Source organism: Mustela lutreola, chromosome 5 (assembly GCF_030435805.1).
Source record: "Mustela lutreola isolate mMusLut2 chromosome 5, mMusLut2.pri, whole genome shotgun sequence".
In the NCBI taxonomy this organism is placed as follows: Eukaryota; Metazoa; Chordata; class Mammalia; order Carnivora; family Mustelidae; genus Mustela; species Mustela lutreola.
Genome location: NC_081294.1, coordinates 8,088,920 through 8,107,130, shown reverse-complemented (window position 1 = coordinate 8,107,130; position 18,211 = coordinate 8,088,920). Strand labels below are relative to the sequence as shown.

Sequence of the window (18,211 nt, the reverse complement as noted above, 5' to 3'; positions counted from 1 at the left end):
GTTTAATAAACTTGGTTAGCTGATAACCCACACAAATAATCAGCAAGTCAGAAAAGAAGAACCTCCAGAAAGGCCTAATGACAATGTAAAGCAAGCAAGCTGAGAGATACTCAGGATGCAATGTGCAAGACAGAAGTCTGTAATATACTTTAGGTATCACTTGGAAAGCAGATTAAATTTTTATGCTAACTGCAAATACATCGTAAGTATGTTATTAGCTCCTCAACAAATTCAGATAGACAAATTATATTATGATACTTGTAGTATTCTAACACCAAAGACCTCATGTTCTTTTCCTCTCAAGGAGGAAGGAAGGGGCTTGTCATTCTCTAGTCTATGTCTGATTTCAGAATAATTCAAGGATAACTCAAGAATCTTAGTGGCCTTCAGAAAATCCTTTATCGTAATAGAAGGACTTCTTCCACCATGGAAAATCTGAGAGGGGTCCATTTGAAAGACCTCAGCCTACTGGTTCCAAACATAATGCATTAATGTGGCCCACAGATATGACCTGAAATGTATCCTAATCAAAAGAGGAATCTAACGATTCCCATGCTAAGAAACCCTCCAGATTATTAAAACTTTGTTAACCTCAGACTAAATACCCACTATTTCTACTCCGTACTCATCATCAGCAATAACAATTGTTTGATGACCATTTTAAACAGTGACAAGCCCTTTGTAGAGTTCTTTTCCCTCACACCTAGAATCTGGACTGGTTCTGTGACTTGCCTGGACCAACGTGAGGCAGCCTGAGTTTAGAGACTAGAAGAGAGCTTGTGAACTTCAACTGTCACCCTTCTGGAATGCTGCCCTGCGAGCACACGTAGAGAAGCCCTGCTGGCTCTCCGAGAGATGAGAGGGCACATGGAAGAGAACCCAGGTGCACAGCTGGAGCCATCTCAGACCACCCAACTACAGTGAAATACCTGAGTACCTGAGGAAAGCCCAACAGATGAACTTGTCAGCTGAGCCCAGCCCAAACTGCTGACCCCTGAATTATGAGCCAATAAAATTACTGCTGTTTTAAGCCAGTAAGTTTTGGGGACAGTATGCTCTGAAGCAAAATTAATTGATATATTGTGCCTAGAGATGATCTAAAGAACTGAGCTACAGGATATGTAAGCAGCTACTATAATATTAAGAAAATTTAAAGTAAAATTTCATAAATAAAATTAATACTACAGAGAAAATGAAACACTGCTCATTAAAAAAAGTAGTTTAGTTAAACTACTTAGGTTTTTTTTGGGGGGGCTACTTAGGTTTTTAAACTACTTTTAAAGTACTTTTAAGGTAGTTTTTTAAACGACTTTAGTTTTCAGGAAAACTGGCTCAAGTCTTCAAACTGTAAAATGCAGCATGGGATTACAAAACCAAACCACGTTTATAATTTCTTTTGACTATCCCCAGCCATGCCTCTGGTGTTCCTCTTGTGCCGACCAGCAGTCTCCTGAAGGCAGTTCTGGTGGCCCACTAACCAATCAGGTTAGAAACAGAGGGGAAGCCTGCCAACGTAAGACAAGCAACAGCTCTGAGCTTTAGTGAAAATTCTGCTATACATTAACCTAATACTCAAAATTCATATATAGTCTTTATGCATATATGTGAATTTAATCTTTAAACAGCCCACTCAAAGCCCTGAGGCATGATCTTCCTCACTTTACAGAGGAGGAAACGGGTTCAGAAAGGGCCAATGATTTGCCCAGTCACCAAATAACCTGCAGATACAGAAACCATGTTCAAATGCTAGGGTTCCTTCTATTACAACCAACTACCTCATTCTATCGCCTAAGTGATCACATCTGCCCAACAACCAGAGGGTAACAGCTGCACCGACAAGTAGTAAAGAGAGTAGGGAAGCAGGATACTACACCTGTTTGTCTCACATTTCACTGACATGCCTTCCAAAAGCACCTGTTTTTCATATTTAGGCTTTGGTAAATGTTAACATAGCCAATTAAAACAGAAATCATTAGAAAAATAATGCATTTCTGCTTCATTAAACTGCAAAGATTGGAATTCAAGTCTCCTTTTCTAAACAACTGAGATACTGACTGGCTGCTACCATACACACTCGTTAACTACCGTGGTTTAGAAAATTTTGGCCTGAACTAAACAGAACAAGAACACCCTATGTGAAATGGTTCTTTTTTTTGGAAGATTTTATTTATTTATTTGAGAGAGAGACAGTGAGAGACAGCATGAACAAGGAGAAGGTTAGAGGGAGAAGCAGACTCCCCATGGAGCTGGGAGCCCGATGCGGGACTCGATCCCGGGACTCCAGGATCATGACCTGAGCTGAAAGCAGTCGTCCAACCAACTGAGCTACCCAGGCGCCCCTGAAATGGTTCTTTTATTAGCTTATACATATTAAAATAAAACGTCCACCATTCTTAGCAGTCACCTTTGCTTTTATCGGACTTCTCTCACTACTTCCAATACGCATCTCTGTGATGTACATGATTCCTAAATGCCAGCCAGAGGTGAACGATGTCATATACCAAAGACATAATGAATGGCAGCTGAGCCATTCAAGACAAACTTCTTACACTTCTATACTGAGACCATGTTCTGGATGGCTGAGATAAAAACCTGATGTCCGGAAATGGGAATGCCATCCTATTTGTTTCCACTGGGTCACTTCACAAAAGGCCTGTATTCTTACATAAAGGGTTATCTTCTTACACTAGCTCCAAACTTTCAAATGTGTTAAATTACTGCTTCTCTTTTTTGTCATGGCCACAGCTAAGAGCACCCTCTTTCGAGGCCCCTGTCTACTCTAAACATTACTTTATCAAAGCTGCTCTTTATTAATGAAAACAAAAAATAATTCTAACGTAAATAAGTTCAAGGTGAAAACCTTTTATCTATTATTCCCTACGCTCCTGAAGACAGACATAAATGAAATACCTGACCTGTCCCAAAAATGTATTACCAGCAAGCAGAAAAACCAAGTCACAGACACATCTAATGTTTCTAAATATTTAGAAACATGATTAATATTTCTAAATATTTAGAAACATGATTAAAAATAATGGTGCAGATGCAAGAGACTTAAAAGAACTCCTTATTTCCTTTTCTATCAGAAATATAGTATGCCCTCCCTGCTCTCTTCTTTTGCCTTGTGGCTTATTTTAATGGAACAGAATACTTCTGTTCCATGGGATGGTTTTGTATTGTTCTGTCTTGACTGACACAGCAATCAGAAACCTAAGGTCAGCTGGGTAAAAAAAGATTTAGCAAATACAGGGGCAACCATTGGCAGGCTTAATATTTAATGATCTTGATACAGTTAATCATTTACGGCATTTCTAATTCTGACATCGGTAATAAAAACACATCTTTCCCAAGAAAACAGTTAACAATGCTTAATGGCAAATTATGATACAGTAAAATAATGACAGTGAACAAGTTTTTAGCCCATATTCTAATAATAACAAGAAACATTTAAAAACTAAATTTGAATTCAAAGGACTATGCTGTTAAAAAAAATACATGTTTAAATGAACTCTCGGCACATGAACATGATAGCACAGATCTCACACTGCATGGCTGCCTGTTTAACATATCGTCCCGCCGTACAAAATAGTCTTTAAAACAGGTATGTTTTAGAACAAACACGTACATATATCAACTACTCCTACTGTAGCTATAACTGTCAGAGTAAGTAACATAAATTACTCTTTGTCCTTGAAACAAAAGGACTTTTCAAATTTTAACAAATAAAAGCATACAGGAAAACCCAGCACTAGCTCTTCTGTGCAGCTTTCCAGCTTCACAAGTACTCACGTGGACAGCATGTCCAGTGGCAGTGTCAGTAGTGAGCTCACGGAGCCAGTAAACAAGCACTTGTAGATACGGCCTGCCAAGAAGGGCAAGACAGCATTCGGTTACGACATACATCATGAACTAAACAGGTGAAGTGTAAGCCCCTAAAAATATTTAGTCTTCGCAAGACTGTCCTAAAATACTACATTGAAAGAAAACCCTGGGGCACCTGGCTGGCTCAGCGGGTTAAGCCTCCGCCTTTGCCTCAGGTCATGGTCTCAGGGTCCTGGGATAGAGCCCCGCATGCATCCGGCTCTCTGCTCAGCAGGGAGCTTGCTTCCTCCTCTCTCTCTGCCTGCCTCTCTATTTGTGATCTCTATCAAATAAAATCTTTAAAAAAAAAAAAAAAAAGTAAAGATCTTTAAATTACAATATGGAGAATTTTTTTTAACCAAGAACTCTAAAATTCATTGAGTCTGCTCTTGAAAATAAAGGGTTTCAGTTCTGGGATTACACAATTTGAAATTAAGAGGACCTTTCAGAAGAATAATGGTCCAATAACATGAATGGCAAACTAACAACCATTTTTTTAAAAACACAGATTCAAGTGTCCTCAAAGAAAGATTCTTAAATTTGGCCATGAAGGGGAAAAAAGATAAAGCATGGGTGAATGCACAGCCATCCCCTCATCCTTAGAAAGGCAAGAACAGAAATAGGGCCCAAGAGGAAACAGCTGATTTTCTTTCTAACCAAAACTTGTATATTAGTTTAAGCATCCCCTATAGCTTAGTATCAGAAATTTTCAGTGACTTCAATGGCTGTTTTCAAAAAGTCAAATCAAAATGAAAAGGTAGGAAAAAACTTCTATAATAGAAATTACATATGTTTATAAAATAGTCAAGGCAAGTGTGCCTGTAACAAAGTAAAACAAACAACAAACCAAATATCTGTAAATCAGAAAATGGATTCAGAAATTACAGGCCTCCTTCCTACAGAGTGCTGTGCATCCATTAAAAATATAAGGTAACTCAAAAAAAAAATAGTACAGTAGCTCAACACGTTCTCATACAGAAGATACCAGGGTACACTGCTAACTTTAAAAAGCTACAGACTACATATTTTGTGATAGAACGTAAATTTTAATTACAAGTCTGTGTATAAGCGCATGTAAACAAGTCAGAACAGAGAGCTAGCCTGTTAACTGCATTTACTTACATCCTCTGAGTCTCTACTTAACTTTTTTTTTTTTTAAGATTTCATTTATTTATTTGACAGAGAGAGATCACAAGTAGGCAGAGAGGCAGGCAGAGAGAGAGAGGAGGAAGCAGGCTCCCCGCTAAGCAGAGAGCCTGATGCAGGACTCGATCCCAGGACCCTGAGATCATGACCCGAGCCGAAGGCAGTGGCCCAACCCACTGAGCCACCCAGGCACCCCTCTACTTAACTTTTGATTATTTGCTGTGACTTTGGAGAGGTGTTAGTCTTCCATCTGACAGTGAATGCTTTATATATTTCGAAGTCCCGTACTCTGATGCATAAAGTTCTTTAGTTTTACTTTCTTATGACTATGCCCTTTACTAATATGAAATATAATGCTCTGCTCCATTTAAAGTTTTTCATCTTGTATACATCTGGCTGATGATCACTGTTCCTGTGTTCTGCCAGCATTTGCTAACATCTCTGTAGTATGAACCTGGGCTGCTCTGTACTTAGTTCTCATAGTAAACCACGTTCCTCTGTACACAACTGTGTAAACTCTTATGATCACAGAACGTGAGCCTTACCCTTTCCTCTCTTACATCCCTTCCTCTACCCTCCAACCCTGTCTTTCCGGTCTTTTGATGGACTTTCCAGATATTTACTGTTTCATACTCTGACTTCTCAAGACAAAAACTCATAATCCCATTTCTATTCTTCCGGCACTTAGCTTTAAGTTTTGTTACTTTTTATTAAGGTAAAATTTATATGAATCTTAAGTGTATGTCTGGGTGAATTTTTGTATGTGAACATATCCAGGACACTGCCACCTAGATCAAGATATTCAGCATTTCTAGTTTTCTGGAAGGCTCCTCAACCCCCTTCCTAGTCAGTATCTCCAGCAAAAAGGTAACCGCCATTCAATCTCTATCACCACAAATCAATTTGGCCTACTTCAAAATTTCATATAAATGCAATCATACACAATCTATACTCTTCTGTGCCCGTTCCTGTCTCTCGGAGTAAAACTCATCCACGTTATTCTATGTCCCGATAATGAGCTCTTTTCTCACTAAGTACTACTCCGCTATACCGAAAAACCATGATGCACCTGCTCTCCTATTGCTGACAGGTATTCGGTTGATTCCAGTCTTTAACTACTAGTAGCAAAGCCGCTGTGGTCATCCTTAAACATCTTCTAGCAGACACAATGCTCTGGTTTCCATCAGCTATATTCCTAGAAACGGAACTGTTGAATCATAAGGTGTTGATAATATTTACCACTGGTAGATACTGCCAGTTTTCCGAAGGAGTTATAGCATATATACTCCCACCATCAATGTTAGCATATTCCAAATGCTCCACATCCTAAGAAACATTTGGTATTGTCTTGTTTTTTAATTTTAGTCATTCTGCTGAGTATGTAGCAGTACCTTCTTGTGCATTTCCCTCATGACTAATGAGGCTGAGCAGCTTTTTTGTGTTACTGGCTATTTAGATATTTCCAGAAACACCTATTCAAAACTTTTGTCTTTTTATTTGGGTTGTTTACTTTTTCCTTACTGATTTTTAGGAGTTCCCTACATAGTCTAGATACAGGTCCTTCGTTTGATGTATGTATTGCAAATATCTTCTCTCACTCAGGGGGGCTTGCCTTTCTCTCTTAAAGGTACCAAAGCATGAATAAAAGTTCTTAATTTTAATTAAGTCCAATTTATTCAGTATTTTCTTTTATGGTTATATATATACATACAAGTATACATATATATATGGTTTTTTTTTTGAAAATTTTATTTATTTTGCATGCCTAGGTGCCTCGGTTGGTTAAGCGTCTGCCTTTGGCTCAGGTCATGACTGCAGAGTCCTGGGATCAAGGCCCAGATCAGGCTCCCTGCTCAGTGGGGAGCCTGCTTCTCTGTCTCCTTCCTGCTCGTACTCTCTCTCACTACCTTTGTCTCACTCAAGTAAATAAAAATCTAAAAAAAAAAAAAAAAAAAAAAGATTTTATTTATTTATTCAGAGAAAGAGCATGTGCATGAATAAGGGGAGGGGCAGAAAGAGAGGGAGAGAAAGCATTTCAAGCAAATAGGGTGTGCTGAGCTGGAGCCTGATGCAGGGCTCAATACCACAACCCTAAGATCATGACCTGAGCCAAAAATCAAGAAACAGAAGCTTAACTGACTGAGCCATCCAGGTACCTCATTCTCCCATATTTTTAGAAATCTTTTGGTTTTAACATTTACATTGAGGGGGTGCCTGGGTGGCTTGGTCTGTGAAGCTTCTGCCTTCAGCTCAGGTCATGATCCCGGGGTCCTGGGATCGAGCCCCACATAGGGCTCCCTGCTCAATGGGGTGCTGCTTCTCCCTCTCCTCCTCCTGCTTGTGTTCCCTCTCTCGCTGTGTCTCTGTCAAATAAATAAATAAAATCCTAAAAAAAATTTTTTTAAGATTTTATTTATTTATTTGACACAGAGAGAGATCACAAGTAGGCAGAGTGGCAGGCAGAGAGAGAGGAGGAATCAGGCTCCCCGCTAAGCAGAGAGCCCAATGCGGGGCTCGATCCCAGGACTCCGGGATCACGACCTGAACTGATGACAGAAGCTTTAACCCACTGAGCCACCCAGGTGCCCCAAAATCCTAAAAATTTCTATATAAAAAATAAAAGAGTACTAATTCTTTAAAAAAAAAAATCATATTCAGGCTTACGATCCATCTCAAATTAATTTTTGTGTCAGGTGTGAGATAATGACATGATTTGTTTTCCTTCGTACGGCCATCCACCCAGCTGACACTACACCATTTACTGAAAGGATCGTCCTGGGCGCCTGGGTGGCTCAGTGGGTTAAGCCGCTGCCTTCGGCTCAAGTCATGATCTCAGGGTCCTGGGATCGAGCCCCGCATCGGGCTCTCTGCTCAGCAGGGAGCCTGCTTCCTCCTCTCTCTCTCTGCCTGCCTCTCTGCCTACTTGTGATCTCTCTCTCTCTCTCTCTGTCAAATAAATAAATAATCTTTAAAAAAAAAAAAAAGAAAAGAAAAAGAAAGGATCGTCCTTCCTCCACTGAACAGCAGTGGCACCTTTGTTATGAATCAGGTGATGATGCAGATGTGGGTCTAGTTCTGAACTCTAGTTGATTACCCCATAATTTTTAATGCAGAGTCACACGGTGTTTTCCTATCTCTGTCTAGAGCATCTACAGTCTCCTCACAAATAAGATAAGCAACTTGAAAAGCTCTCATTTCTACCCTCTCCTCAGTTCTCCCAATTTTAGTTCCAGGCAACTACCTAAAAATTACCAGTCATTTTAGATTAAAACAACTACTAGTTAACTGGGGGAAGCACCTGTCTCTCTTTCTTTGCAGTTCATGCCTTTCTCTCTGATTCCTCATTTATTTTGGGAAAGTATATTCTCAAACAGTTTCTTTTTCATAAATGGTTTGAGGTGGCAAACTTTTCATGCCCTTGCATCTACTGGCATGTCTTTATTTTGTCCCTCCATCTGAGGATAATTTATGGGTAGATTTCAGATTCAGAAATGTCAAAGTCTAAAGTTTTTGCTGTCCTCTAGCATTCAGAGCTGCTGATTTTAAGTCTGACACCAATGTGATTTTTACTTTGTAGGAAAATGTGCAAGTAGAACATCTACCATTTTATTCAATCCTGGAAAACTTTAAAATTTGTCTAGGTTTGTGAGGCGCCGTCCTTCATCATGGTGAGCTCTCTCTCTTTTGATCAAAAAGATGCCTGTCACTTCCTCATGTCCATGATCCTTCACTTTGTGAAAGTACTTCCTAGACAGGTGCTGAAACAACTGGATGCAGCCTTCACCTCCCGGTTTTTTCCTCCTCACACATGCAACTTCTTGTCTCTGAGTTATATCCAAGAGAACCCCTTGCTCAATCTCCTAGTTTACCTCTTCACACTTTTCAACAATACCTATTCTGCTATTCAACATATCCCCAAAGATTTGCATCTTCATAAATAATCAATTTATTTTATTTTAAAGGGACTCAAGGATATTAATCATACTTATTTAAAATCTCACTTGCATTTAACTCCAAAGAATCATAGCTACATACTTTGGCACCATTTACTACCTACCCTTCTGCATGTCTCTAAAAACAAAAACCCAAAAGGGATCAACTAAGGGCTAGTATAACAACCTCCCAGAAAACTTCCTGTATCTTGAAAGATAAGCCTCCCAATTATTCAGAACTATTACAGATACAGGAGTTGTCTTTTAAAAGGGAAGAAAAAAAATCTCAAAAATAATCTAACTTCTGCCATCCTTGAAAGTTCTAATATACTTCAGAGAATAAAAATCAAGATCCTTCTAATTATAATTTGGTTTTGCTTTTTCAATTCTTTCATGAACTTTCATTATTAGCCTCTGTATGCTGTTTTTCATTCCCATTTCATTCAAGAAAATGATCTGTTAAAAACAGTTCTTAATTTAGGTGGACAATGTTTTCTAAGTGAGGCTTTCCTAATACATGAAATTGCAGCATCAAATAAATATCAAACAAAAATATGATGTAATATTATAAAATTGTTTATACAACTTTTTAAGTTGTATAAATCCAATCACTGAGAAATGAATACTCACATGCTGTAAGAGGAACAACTCCCAACCATGCAAAGGCCACAAGTGTATAATGAAACCAATATCGTATTGCAGTGCCAATACTTGTAACGAGTCCAGCAAATATGTCTTGGATTGGAAGCCGTGAAGGCATATCTGGAGAATAAACTAGAAGAGAAAAAAAAAGTACATATAATTTGAATTGACATATACAAATAATACATAATATAATATAAATACATATAAAACATAATACATATAGTTGACATATTGAATCATAAACATTCAATAATAGTTTAATTCATAAATATAAAAATAGGCATGTATAGCTTGCTTAACTCTCAATCTTTCTATTTCTTTTTTTTTTTTTTTTTTTTTTAAAGATTTTATTTATTTATTTGACAGAGAGAGATCACAAGTAGATGGAGAGGCAGGTAGAGAGAGAGGAAGGGAAGCAGGCTCCCTGATGAGCAGAGAGCCCGATGCGGGACTCGATCCCAGGACCCTGAGATCATGACCTGAGCCGAAGGCAGCGGCTTAACCCACTGAGCCACCCAGGCGCCCTCAATCTTTCTATTTCACTTGAATATCTTTTCCTATTAAAAAAAGTGAATCAGGGTGCTGGGCAGCTCAGTGGGTTAAAGCCTCTGCCTTCGGCTCAGGTTAAGATCTCAGGGTCCTGGGATCAGGCCCCACATCAGGCTCCCTGCTCAGTAGGGAGCCTGCTTCCCCCTCTCTCTCTGCCTGCCTCTCTGCTTACTTGTGATCGATCGATCGATCTCTCTCTCTCTCTCTCTCTCTCTCTGTCAAATAATAAATAAATAAATCTTTAAAAAAATTTAAAGAAAAAAGTGAATCAAATACTTAAACAATGCTACATTTACCCAAAAGTCATCTAGAAGCAAATCACATGTGAAATGTAGAAACCAACAAAAAAGGTCTCTCTGTGCAGGAAAAAAGGTTCAAGGTCAGTTCACAACCTTCAGTCATCAGCATGACTTCATGCAAAGCTAACTTAAACATATTTTAGCATTTAAACAATGCAATTATCTGGCTTCCCAAATTATAAAGTATCAGATTAAAGCCAACAGGAGCAAAAGGTAAAGCTGTTGACATGTTACCAAGAAAGAACCCTCCTTAGTAAAGACCACAGTAAGATATCACCGTATACCTGTCAAATGGCTAGTATCAAAAAGTTAATAGGGGTGCCTGGGGTTAACAGGGCTCAGGGGGTAAGCATCTGCTTTTGGCTCAGGTCATGATCCCAGGGTCCTGGGTTCTAGTCCCACATCAGACTCCCTGCTCAGTGGGAAGCCTGCTTCTCCCTCTCCTACTACCCCTGCCTGTGTTCCCTCTCTTGCTGCGTCTCTCTCTGCCAAATAAATAAAATCTTTTAATTAAAAAAAAAAAAGAAAGAAAGAATAAGTGTTGGCAAGGAGGTATAGAAAAAGGAACCTTGTGCATTGTTAGGTGTGAGAATGTAAAGACGTGCAGCCCCTGTGGAAAGGAGTATGGAGGTTCCTCAAAAAGTTAAAAATACATAGTATCATACAATCCAGTAATTCCACTTCTGGGTATTTACCCAAGGAAAACAAAAACACTAACTCGAAAAGGTATATGCACTATGTTTATTGCAGCATTACTTACAACAGCCGAGGTATGGAAGCAATCCAAGCACCCACTGATAAATGAATAAAGAAAGAATAGTGTGTATATACACACAATGGAATATTGCTCAGCCATGAAAAATATTAGGACCCCTGCCATTTGTGACAACGTGGATGGACCTAGCGGGTACTGTGCTAAGGAAATTAAGTCAGTAAGTGAAAGATAAAGAACGTATGATTTTACTACATACGGAAGTAACAAAAGAGATGAACAAACAGAAAAGCAGTAACAGACATACAAATACAGAAAACAAATTGGCAGATGCAAAAGGGAAAGGGGAGGTGGCAAAATGGGTACAAGGGAATAAGTCACAGGGATGAAAGGCAGAGCAGAGGGAATATATACAAACACTGTACGGTGAAAAATGGGAGCCATACTTGTGGCAAGCACAACATCAAAGACACTATGCTGTACATCTAAAACTAACGTTAACATTGTGTCTCAACTATACTTCAATTAAAAAAAAAAAAGAAAAAAAGACCAAGTCCTCCTCCCAAATACAAGCCTTAGACCCAGCACTCAAAAAGTACAATCTGTAGCAAAGTCATTTCATGTGGAAGCAAATCACCTACTGACATTTGTTGGCCAATCATCCCCCTCGCCCAATTTTCAACAGTAATTAGTATTCCAACCAGTAAATCCAAATCTTCCTATCTCTCTGTAAGATGTGGTTCAACACACTCAGAGAAAGGTTTTGCCATGTTTGAGAAAGACTTTCTTTTTAAATGGTTCCAATGAAAAAAAACCACTGCTCTACCACAGGTCTCAGAAAGAATACATGGGAGGAACAAACACATTTCTCCAGTGAGGCCAACATAAGGAATTATGACGTGTAAAGCTTTAAAATCAATGATCTAAAACTAATGAATGAACTATTATAAAAACTATTCAGAGCTGCAAACATTCAGGAATAAGCAATTTTGCAATATACCCACAAAGATCACCTACTTTAAGAGGATACTTGATACACAAGTCATTAAACCAGTAAATAAAGTTTTTGAGAAAGATAAAGAGAATGGCCTATGTCAAATGCTAACTAAAATGTACCAACACAAGCTTTTATTGGTCTCAAAAAAACTCACACAAGTAATTCCTAGGAAACGTCATGAAAATACTCAATTACTCAGAATTAGTTTGCTATAAACCTTAACTTGTAGAGTTTTTACGCCCTATAGAAAATTAAAGAATACAAAATAAATTACTTGACCTTTTTCAGATGGTAATAAAGTTCCAAAAATAAAACCGTAATGACTTCAGTCATTTATAATCCCTCAAATAAAAACAAAGTAAAACTAAGTTACAGCATTTAGACTCAGTTAACTGAGTTAGAGCATTTATATTCAGCAGCTCAAGATACTATTTAATAAAAACAAAAAAAACAAAAAACACAAAAATCTTTGGAAGAAGAGGGCAATGTACTATAATCCCAGAATGAAAAGTATACTTCAAATTCTTGACAAGCTGCCAGTTTAGTCCTCTACTTAGGATGAATAACATTAAATATCAAGCAGTAGGCACAGGAATCATAAAATATAACTGGAATTTTAAAGACCTACAAAGTATGTGCCACTGGCTTACAAAAATATAAAGCTTAGAAAGTCTCATTTTTAAAAAGTGAATTAAGGGGGGCATCCGCCTGGCTCAGTAAGTAGACCATGTGACTCCTGAACCTTCTCTTTATTATTATTTTCCAACCTACACAATTTTAAGTCAAAAGATACCCCAAGTTTGAACAGTGAGGAGATATCTGATAAAAATCAAGGCATCGTTACTAATTTTTCTGAGTAAATGGTGGAATCATAGTTACTGTTTTTAAAAAGAACCCTTACTGACTGAGATACATACTAAAATATGTACAGATGAAATTATAAATGATGGCATTTGCTTTAGGTGGGGAACAAGAACATAGGTAAGGAATACCACGTAACGGCAATGAGCTAAAAAGGAGTCAAACTAAAAGATATGAACATGGGGGCTCATTACACCTTTTTTATACATTTGATCTTGCCCATAATAAAAAATTTATAAAGAGGGGCACCTGGGTGGCTCAGTCCATCAAGCGTCCAACTCTTCATTTTGGCTTAGGTCATGATCTCAGGGTCCTGAGATCAAATCCTGAGTGGGGCTTGTGCTAAGCATGGAGTCTACTTAGGATTCTCCCTCTCCCTCTGCCCCTCCCTCCCCCACTAGTGGCACGCATGCTCTCTCTCAATTAAAAAAAAAAAAAATTAAAAAAAGAAATATTCTACAAATCAAATCACTGTCTTTCTCACATACATATGTGTCTGTGTATTAAAAACTGACATGTAGTTTAAAAAAATATTTTCCAAATGTTACAGCAATACTTTGTTATTATCAATGACAAAGTTAAAAATAGTTACTTTAAAACTGCTTAAAAACCTTTTTGTAGCCAGTTACAACCCAAAAATGCAATGTAAACTTCTAAAGAACTTACTTGGTGTGAAAGCAAATCTGTGCTTGCATAATTCACAGTATTCTTTTCGACTGTGTTTCAGCCACTGAACTAAGCTGCAATCACAAACACATTCATTAGTGTTACAATGAAGATATTTTAAGGTTTCACTGAAAACCAATGTTCTATTAAAATTTAAGGTATTATAGAGCTTTTACAATTTCAACAGTTTCATATTTATAATATTCTTTTTTACTTTTTATAACTTAATGCCTTCTGAAAGTACAGAACTGTAACAGATATGTTTCTACTAAATTGTAATGTCCTCAAGGCTAAACTCAACTATGAAAGAATCTCCGAGTATCATATCAGTTCTAACACTGCTCTGATGACACTGCTACCATGGGTAGCTCGGTCTGAATCCTGCTGGCTGTGTACCCAGAACAAGTTACTTAACTCTTGTTTTCTTATCTGCATAATAATAAAAACATTCCACCTCATGGTTCTAAGGATTAAATGATTTAAGAACTATAAAAGCAATGAGCACCACCTGGCACAAAGCATTATAAAAATGTAAGGTATTGTCATGTCAAGCAGAATCAGAAAACTTTAACGCTTCCAATGAACAAAAGAAGCTCTCCACGGGAGAAACGAACAAACAGGTACTCAAATGCACCTGGAAAACAGTAACACCAAAATGACAGGGAATGGTAAGAAGGAATATGGGTAATTTCCAAATTTTCACAATTAAAAAAAAAACTACTATAGAAAAAGTTCACTGAAACAATCCCCCTTACTATATAAATAACAAAACCAAAGCTCAGACATAAAATTTTCTAAAAGGATGACTCACCATTCTTGATGGATAAACTTAATACTGCCAGTACATACACAAGGATGATAAAGAGGTTTCTCAGGTGTTCCTTCTGACCGACACACTCTACATATGTCTGTGAATGAAAAAGATAAATTGATTACACTTTTTTTTAAAAAACCCAAAACAAAAATAATGTGTTAAAGAAAGAATCTATCAGCAGCAGAGAAATGAAAGTGTTATGATAATAAGCAAGTATATTCCAAAACTAGGGGCGCCTGGGTGGCTCAGTAGGTTAAGCCTCTGCCTTCAGCTCAGGTCATGATCTCAGTGTCCTAGGATCGAGCCCCGCATCGGGCTCTCTGCTCAGCGGGGAACCTGCTTCCCCCTCTTTCTCTGCCTGCCTCTTGCCTACTTGTGATCTCTCTCTCTGTCAAATAAATAAATAACATCTTTCAAAAATATATATATATATTCCAAAACCAAAAAATTCCCTCGTATATAAAAAGGCCAGTTGTTCCTTTCAATGAGAACTGTACTCATTAACTGTACTCTTCCATAACTAATGCCAATAGAAAAACACAAAATCAGGTCACCACTGGTATCCTAATAATTTTAAACTCCAGTCCTAACAGTTTAAAGTTCTAAGTCCAGTCCTCACAGTTTAAACTCCACAAAACACAACCAAGGACTTAATGGCAGTGGGCAGCCCTGGAGACACCCCTGTAGCCTCACCTCACTCCACCACAGATACAGAGACATACACTAATAGGGTGAGTTTTGCACCCCAAAACTACAAAGGCACCGGGTCAGAGAGAGGTGAGCCAGAGGTCACCTTAAGCAGAAGTACGGGAGCCCAGGACTACCTGATCAGAGGCCAGAGGCAAGAGCTCACCCTCCACTCTGCCCCACATGGTTCTGAGCACATCTGCCCATCTTCTTGCCCGGTGGCCCATGATATGTTGAGGAAAAACTTAAAATGCCAAGAACCATCCCACTCACAGGTTCCGTAATGCTCCCTCTGCAGGACAACCTATGGAAACTGGTCACAACTTTTATTTAGACCTTCTTCTCTGTGATCTGCAGGGCTAAGTGCCCACCCCAAGTGGGCAATGTGAGGGGCAACAAGCAGTGTACTAGAGACAAGGAGTTAAGGAAAACTTTTGATCTACTCTCTCAAGGGAGTTCCTCGTTCATGGGGAGTAACTGCAACCCAAGCCCACTGTTAATGGATTTAACCAGGGACACATACACTGAGCAGTGTGACACTCGGCCCCCAATGTTAAAAAGCAGTGTGTTCCTCAACCTAGGAAGGCTGAGCACCACTTATCAAAGTTGACGGATAATGACTACTCTGGCTGCCTAACTGGTTAGCACACTCATCCCAAGAGTTATCCATAAGCCAGGCGGATCACTGCACACCACCACCCACAGAAGAGCTTTTGCTGTGCCAGTTCTACCTACACGAGAGCCAGGAAGGGTTGTCCAGGTTGAGTGAAATCAAGCCCACTCCAGGGCTGTGTCTTTCAGTTAGCTTTAGAACCTTACCCCCCCCACCCCTACCACTGCCAGCCAGAGGACTCCGGCTTCCTGGAAGCCATCTGTGGGTCATGAGAGCAACACTGGCTGTCCGCATCGTTTACGGTCAGAACTACACAGGATACATGGGGTCCAAGCCTCTTCAAACCGCCCACTTTCACCTTCGTCCTTGATTAATGAAAACATCTTTGGCAAAAGCTTTCACTCTGGTCCGTCTTGCACCAGTCTTAAGACTCTGGGCTCTAGCAACACAATATGAATGTCCCAACAATCCTGCCTAACCAGCCTCTGCAAAGTTCTGACACAAACAAAACAGAACCACACTAGAATTCCATGATTCTAAGGGCAGTATCCTGGCAGCTTGAGTCTGCTTTGAACACTCGAATTTTCTCCAAGTGTACACTTCAGCCTAGGGAAACTGGACTAAGAGCCAGGAGCTCACCCAAGGGGGTGGGTAAAACCTGGAAGGACCATCCCCTGTGGTGGATCTGCTGCTGCCCACATGGGAGATCCAGCATCAAGCTGGCATTTGAACTGCGCTGGGTTCAATACCTGGCCCTGGAGTGGAGATGACCACAGCGGCCAGCAACCAGGCTTGCCCTGCATGGATCCTCCTTAAAGCATTCAAAATGCACTCATTCAAAAAGAGTCCAGTGTCGTTTTTCATCACTGCTCTCCCAGGTCTGAAGTAGATAATCTGCACATTGCTGCCTTTCTTGGTTGGGGGAAGTTGATCATCAAGCTCCCTTTATGGTACCGAACCTGGATTTCTGGTCACCATAGTTGCCACTGTAGACACTATGACTTCTACCTAAGATAGCTGACAGGTCCATGAAACATGCAACTGATCTTGGTTATCTAGACTCACCAGAGCTACTGGTGCCTGTGGCATCAATTAGTTCCACAATTACCAGAGTTACCCAGGTAGGAGCAGAACAAGCACTTAAAGCCATGTGGAACATGACCACACTGGCCCAAGGCCCAGGATGCCTACAGATTAACTTTAAGAGACAGGCAGGTGCTAGTGAGGGGTTATCTAGGTAGGGTGGTTTGGGGGCAAATACGTGTGAGCCAATGCAGACATAGGGTGAAGCAGTCCCACACTGTCCTGTCTCTGCAGCCAGTACTCAGGCGGCTGCAGAAGTAGGGCACAGCAGCGAAACTGTGGCAAGGTGTGTCCTGCATTGGAACACAGTGTAGAGGAAAGCAGCAGAGACAATGCTGCGCTCACACAAATGCGGGTTGCTATGTTGCCCTCCAGAAACAAAGTGACTGACTGGGCAAGGACTCTCCTTGTTAGCGCACAGCTGCCAACAAGATGCAGGGACAATAGAGAATATCCACAAGTGCGAAGGGCTGATGCTGGTGGCTCATCCTGTAAGGGGCCCAGCCTCACAAGGGTGGCCCAGCCCCAGGTAGCACAGGAGAGTTATGAGGAGGACCACGCATTGGCCAGATTGGGGGTGGGGGGCTGCAGAAGGCACAGTGCGGGGGTTGGGAGGGAGACGCGGAACACATGTGCACAAGACAGTGATTTCCAGAAGACCACATTCAACGACAAACCAACAAACACAAAACTCAGCAAGCACAACAATCTACATGGACTGTAGGGCTCTGCTTAACACAGGACAGAGTACTGCACCCACCCACCTCTGTAAGGCTGAAACCATTTTCAACATAACACTGAGGCTTTGCCTTTTATCCTCATTGTCTTGCCAGGGTACAGTGGAGTTTTCCACATGCTACCCAACACAACTGACTGAATGCAGCCAAGATGAAAAAAAATCCACCAGCCTCCCATTAAATCTAACATTTAGATTTGCAAATATAAAACAAATCCACTCTTCTCACCAATATTTTAGGTCTGAAGTATATAGTTATTTCTTTAATAAAAAAAAAGATATTAACCTATAACAGGTATATTAAGTGAATTAGTATTTCCAAATTTTGTTTCATTCTCTAATGGCAAATGAAGGCTCTTAACGATATGCCAATGTTTTTAAGAGTGTAAAGGGATCCTGAGGCCAAAAACTTCAAGAACATTTTTTGTGTGTGTGCTTGTGAAACTTCTGGGAAAAATCAGAATAACTATGGTTCTCTCAAAATACACAAACAGACAAAATTTTCATTATTTTGTAAGGAATTTCACAAGCCTCCATTGATTCTTTAAAAAAATAAAAATAAAAAAAGGAAGAGAACATTAGACATCTCAACTGCCTCATTTTAGAACCA

At 39.6% G+C, this 18,211-nt stretch overlaps 1 protein-coding gene across 3 annotated transcripts in view; it reads right to left on the bottom strand.

Moving 5' to 3' along the window:
• MARCHF6 (membrane associated ring-CH-type finger 6) overlaps positions 1–18,211 on the bottom strand; it is an 84,553-nt gene that overhangs the window by 45,121 nt on the left and 21,221 nt on the right. For 2 of the 3 annotated variants that reach the window (XM_059173655.1, XM_059173657.1), the window contains exons 1-5: positions 16,141–16,180; positions 14,480–14,576; positions 13,669–13,742; positions 9,570–9,713; positions 3,790–3,862 (exon numbers count right to left, since the gene is read on the bottom strand). In XM_059173655.1, coding sequence (XP_059029638.1) covers positions 3,790–3,862; positions 9,570–9,713; positions 13,669–13,742; positions 14,480–14,576; positions 16,141–16,165 — 413 coding nt within the window. In that variant the 5' untranslated portion in view covers positions 16,166–16,180. Of the gene's footprint in view, positions 1–3,789; positions 3,863–9,569; positions 9,714–13,668; positions 13,743–14,479; positions 14,577–16,140; positions 16,181–18,211 lie in introns of those variants that run through there. The other variant, XM_059173656.1, reaches the window with a different exon arrangement.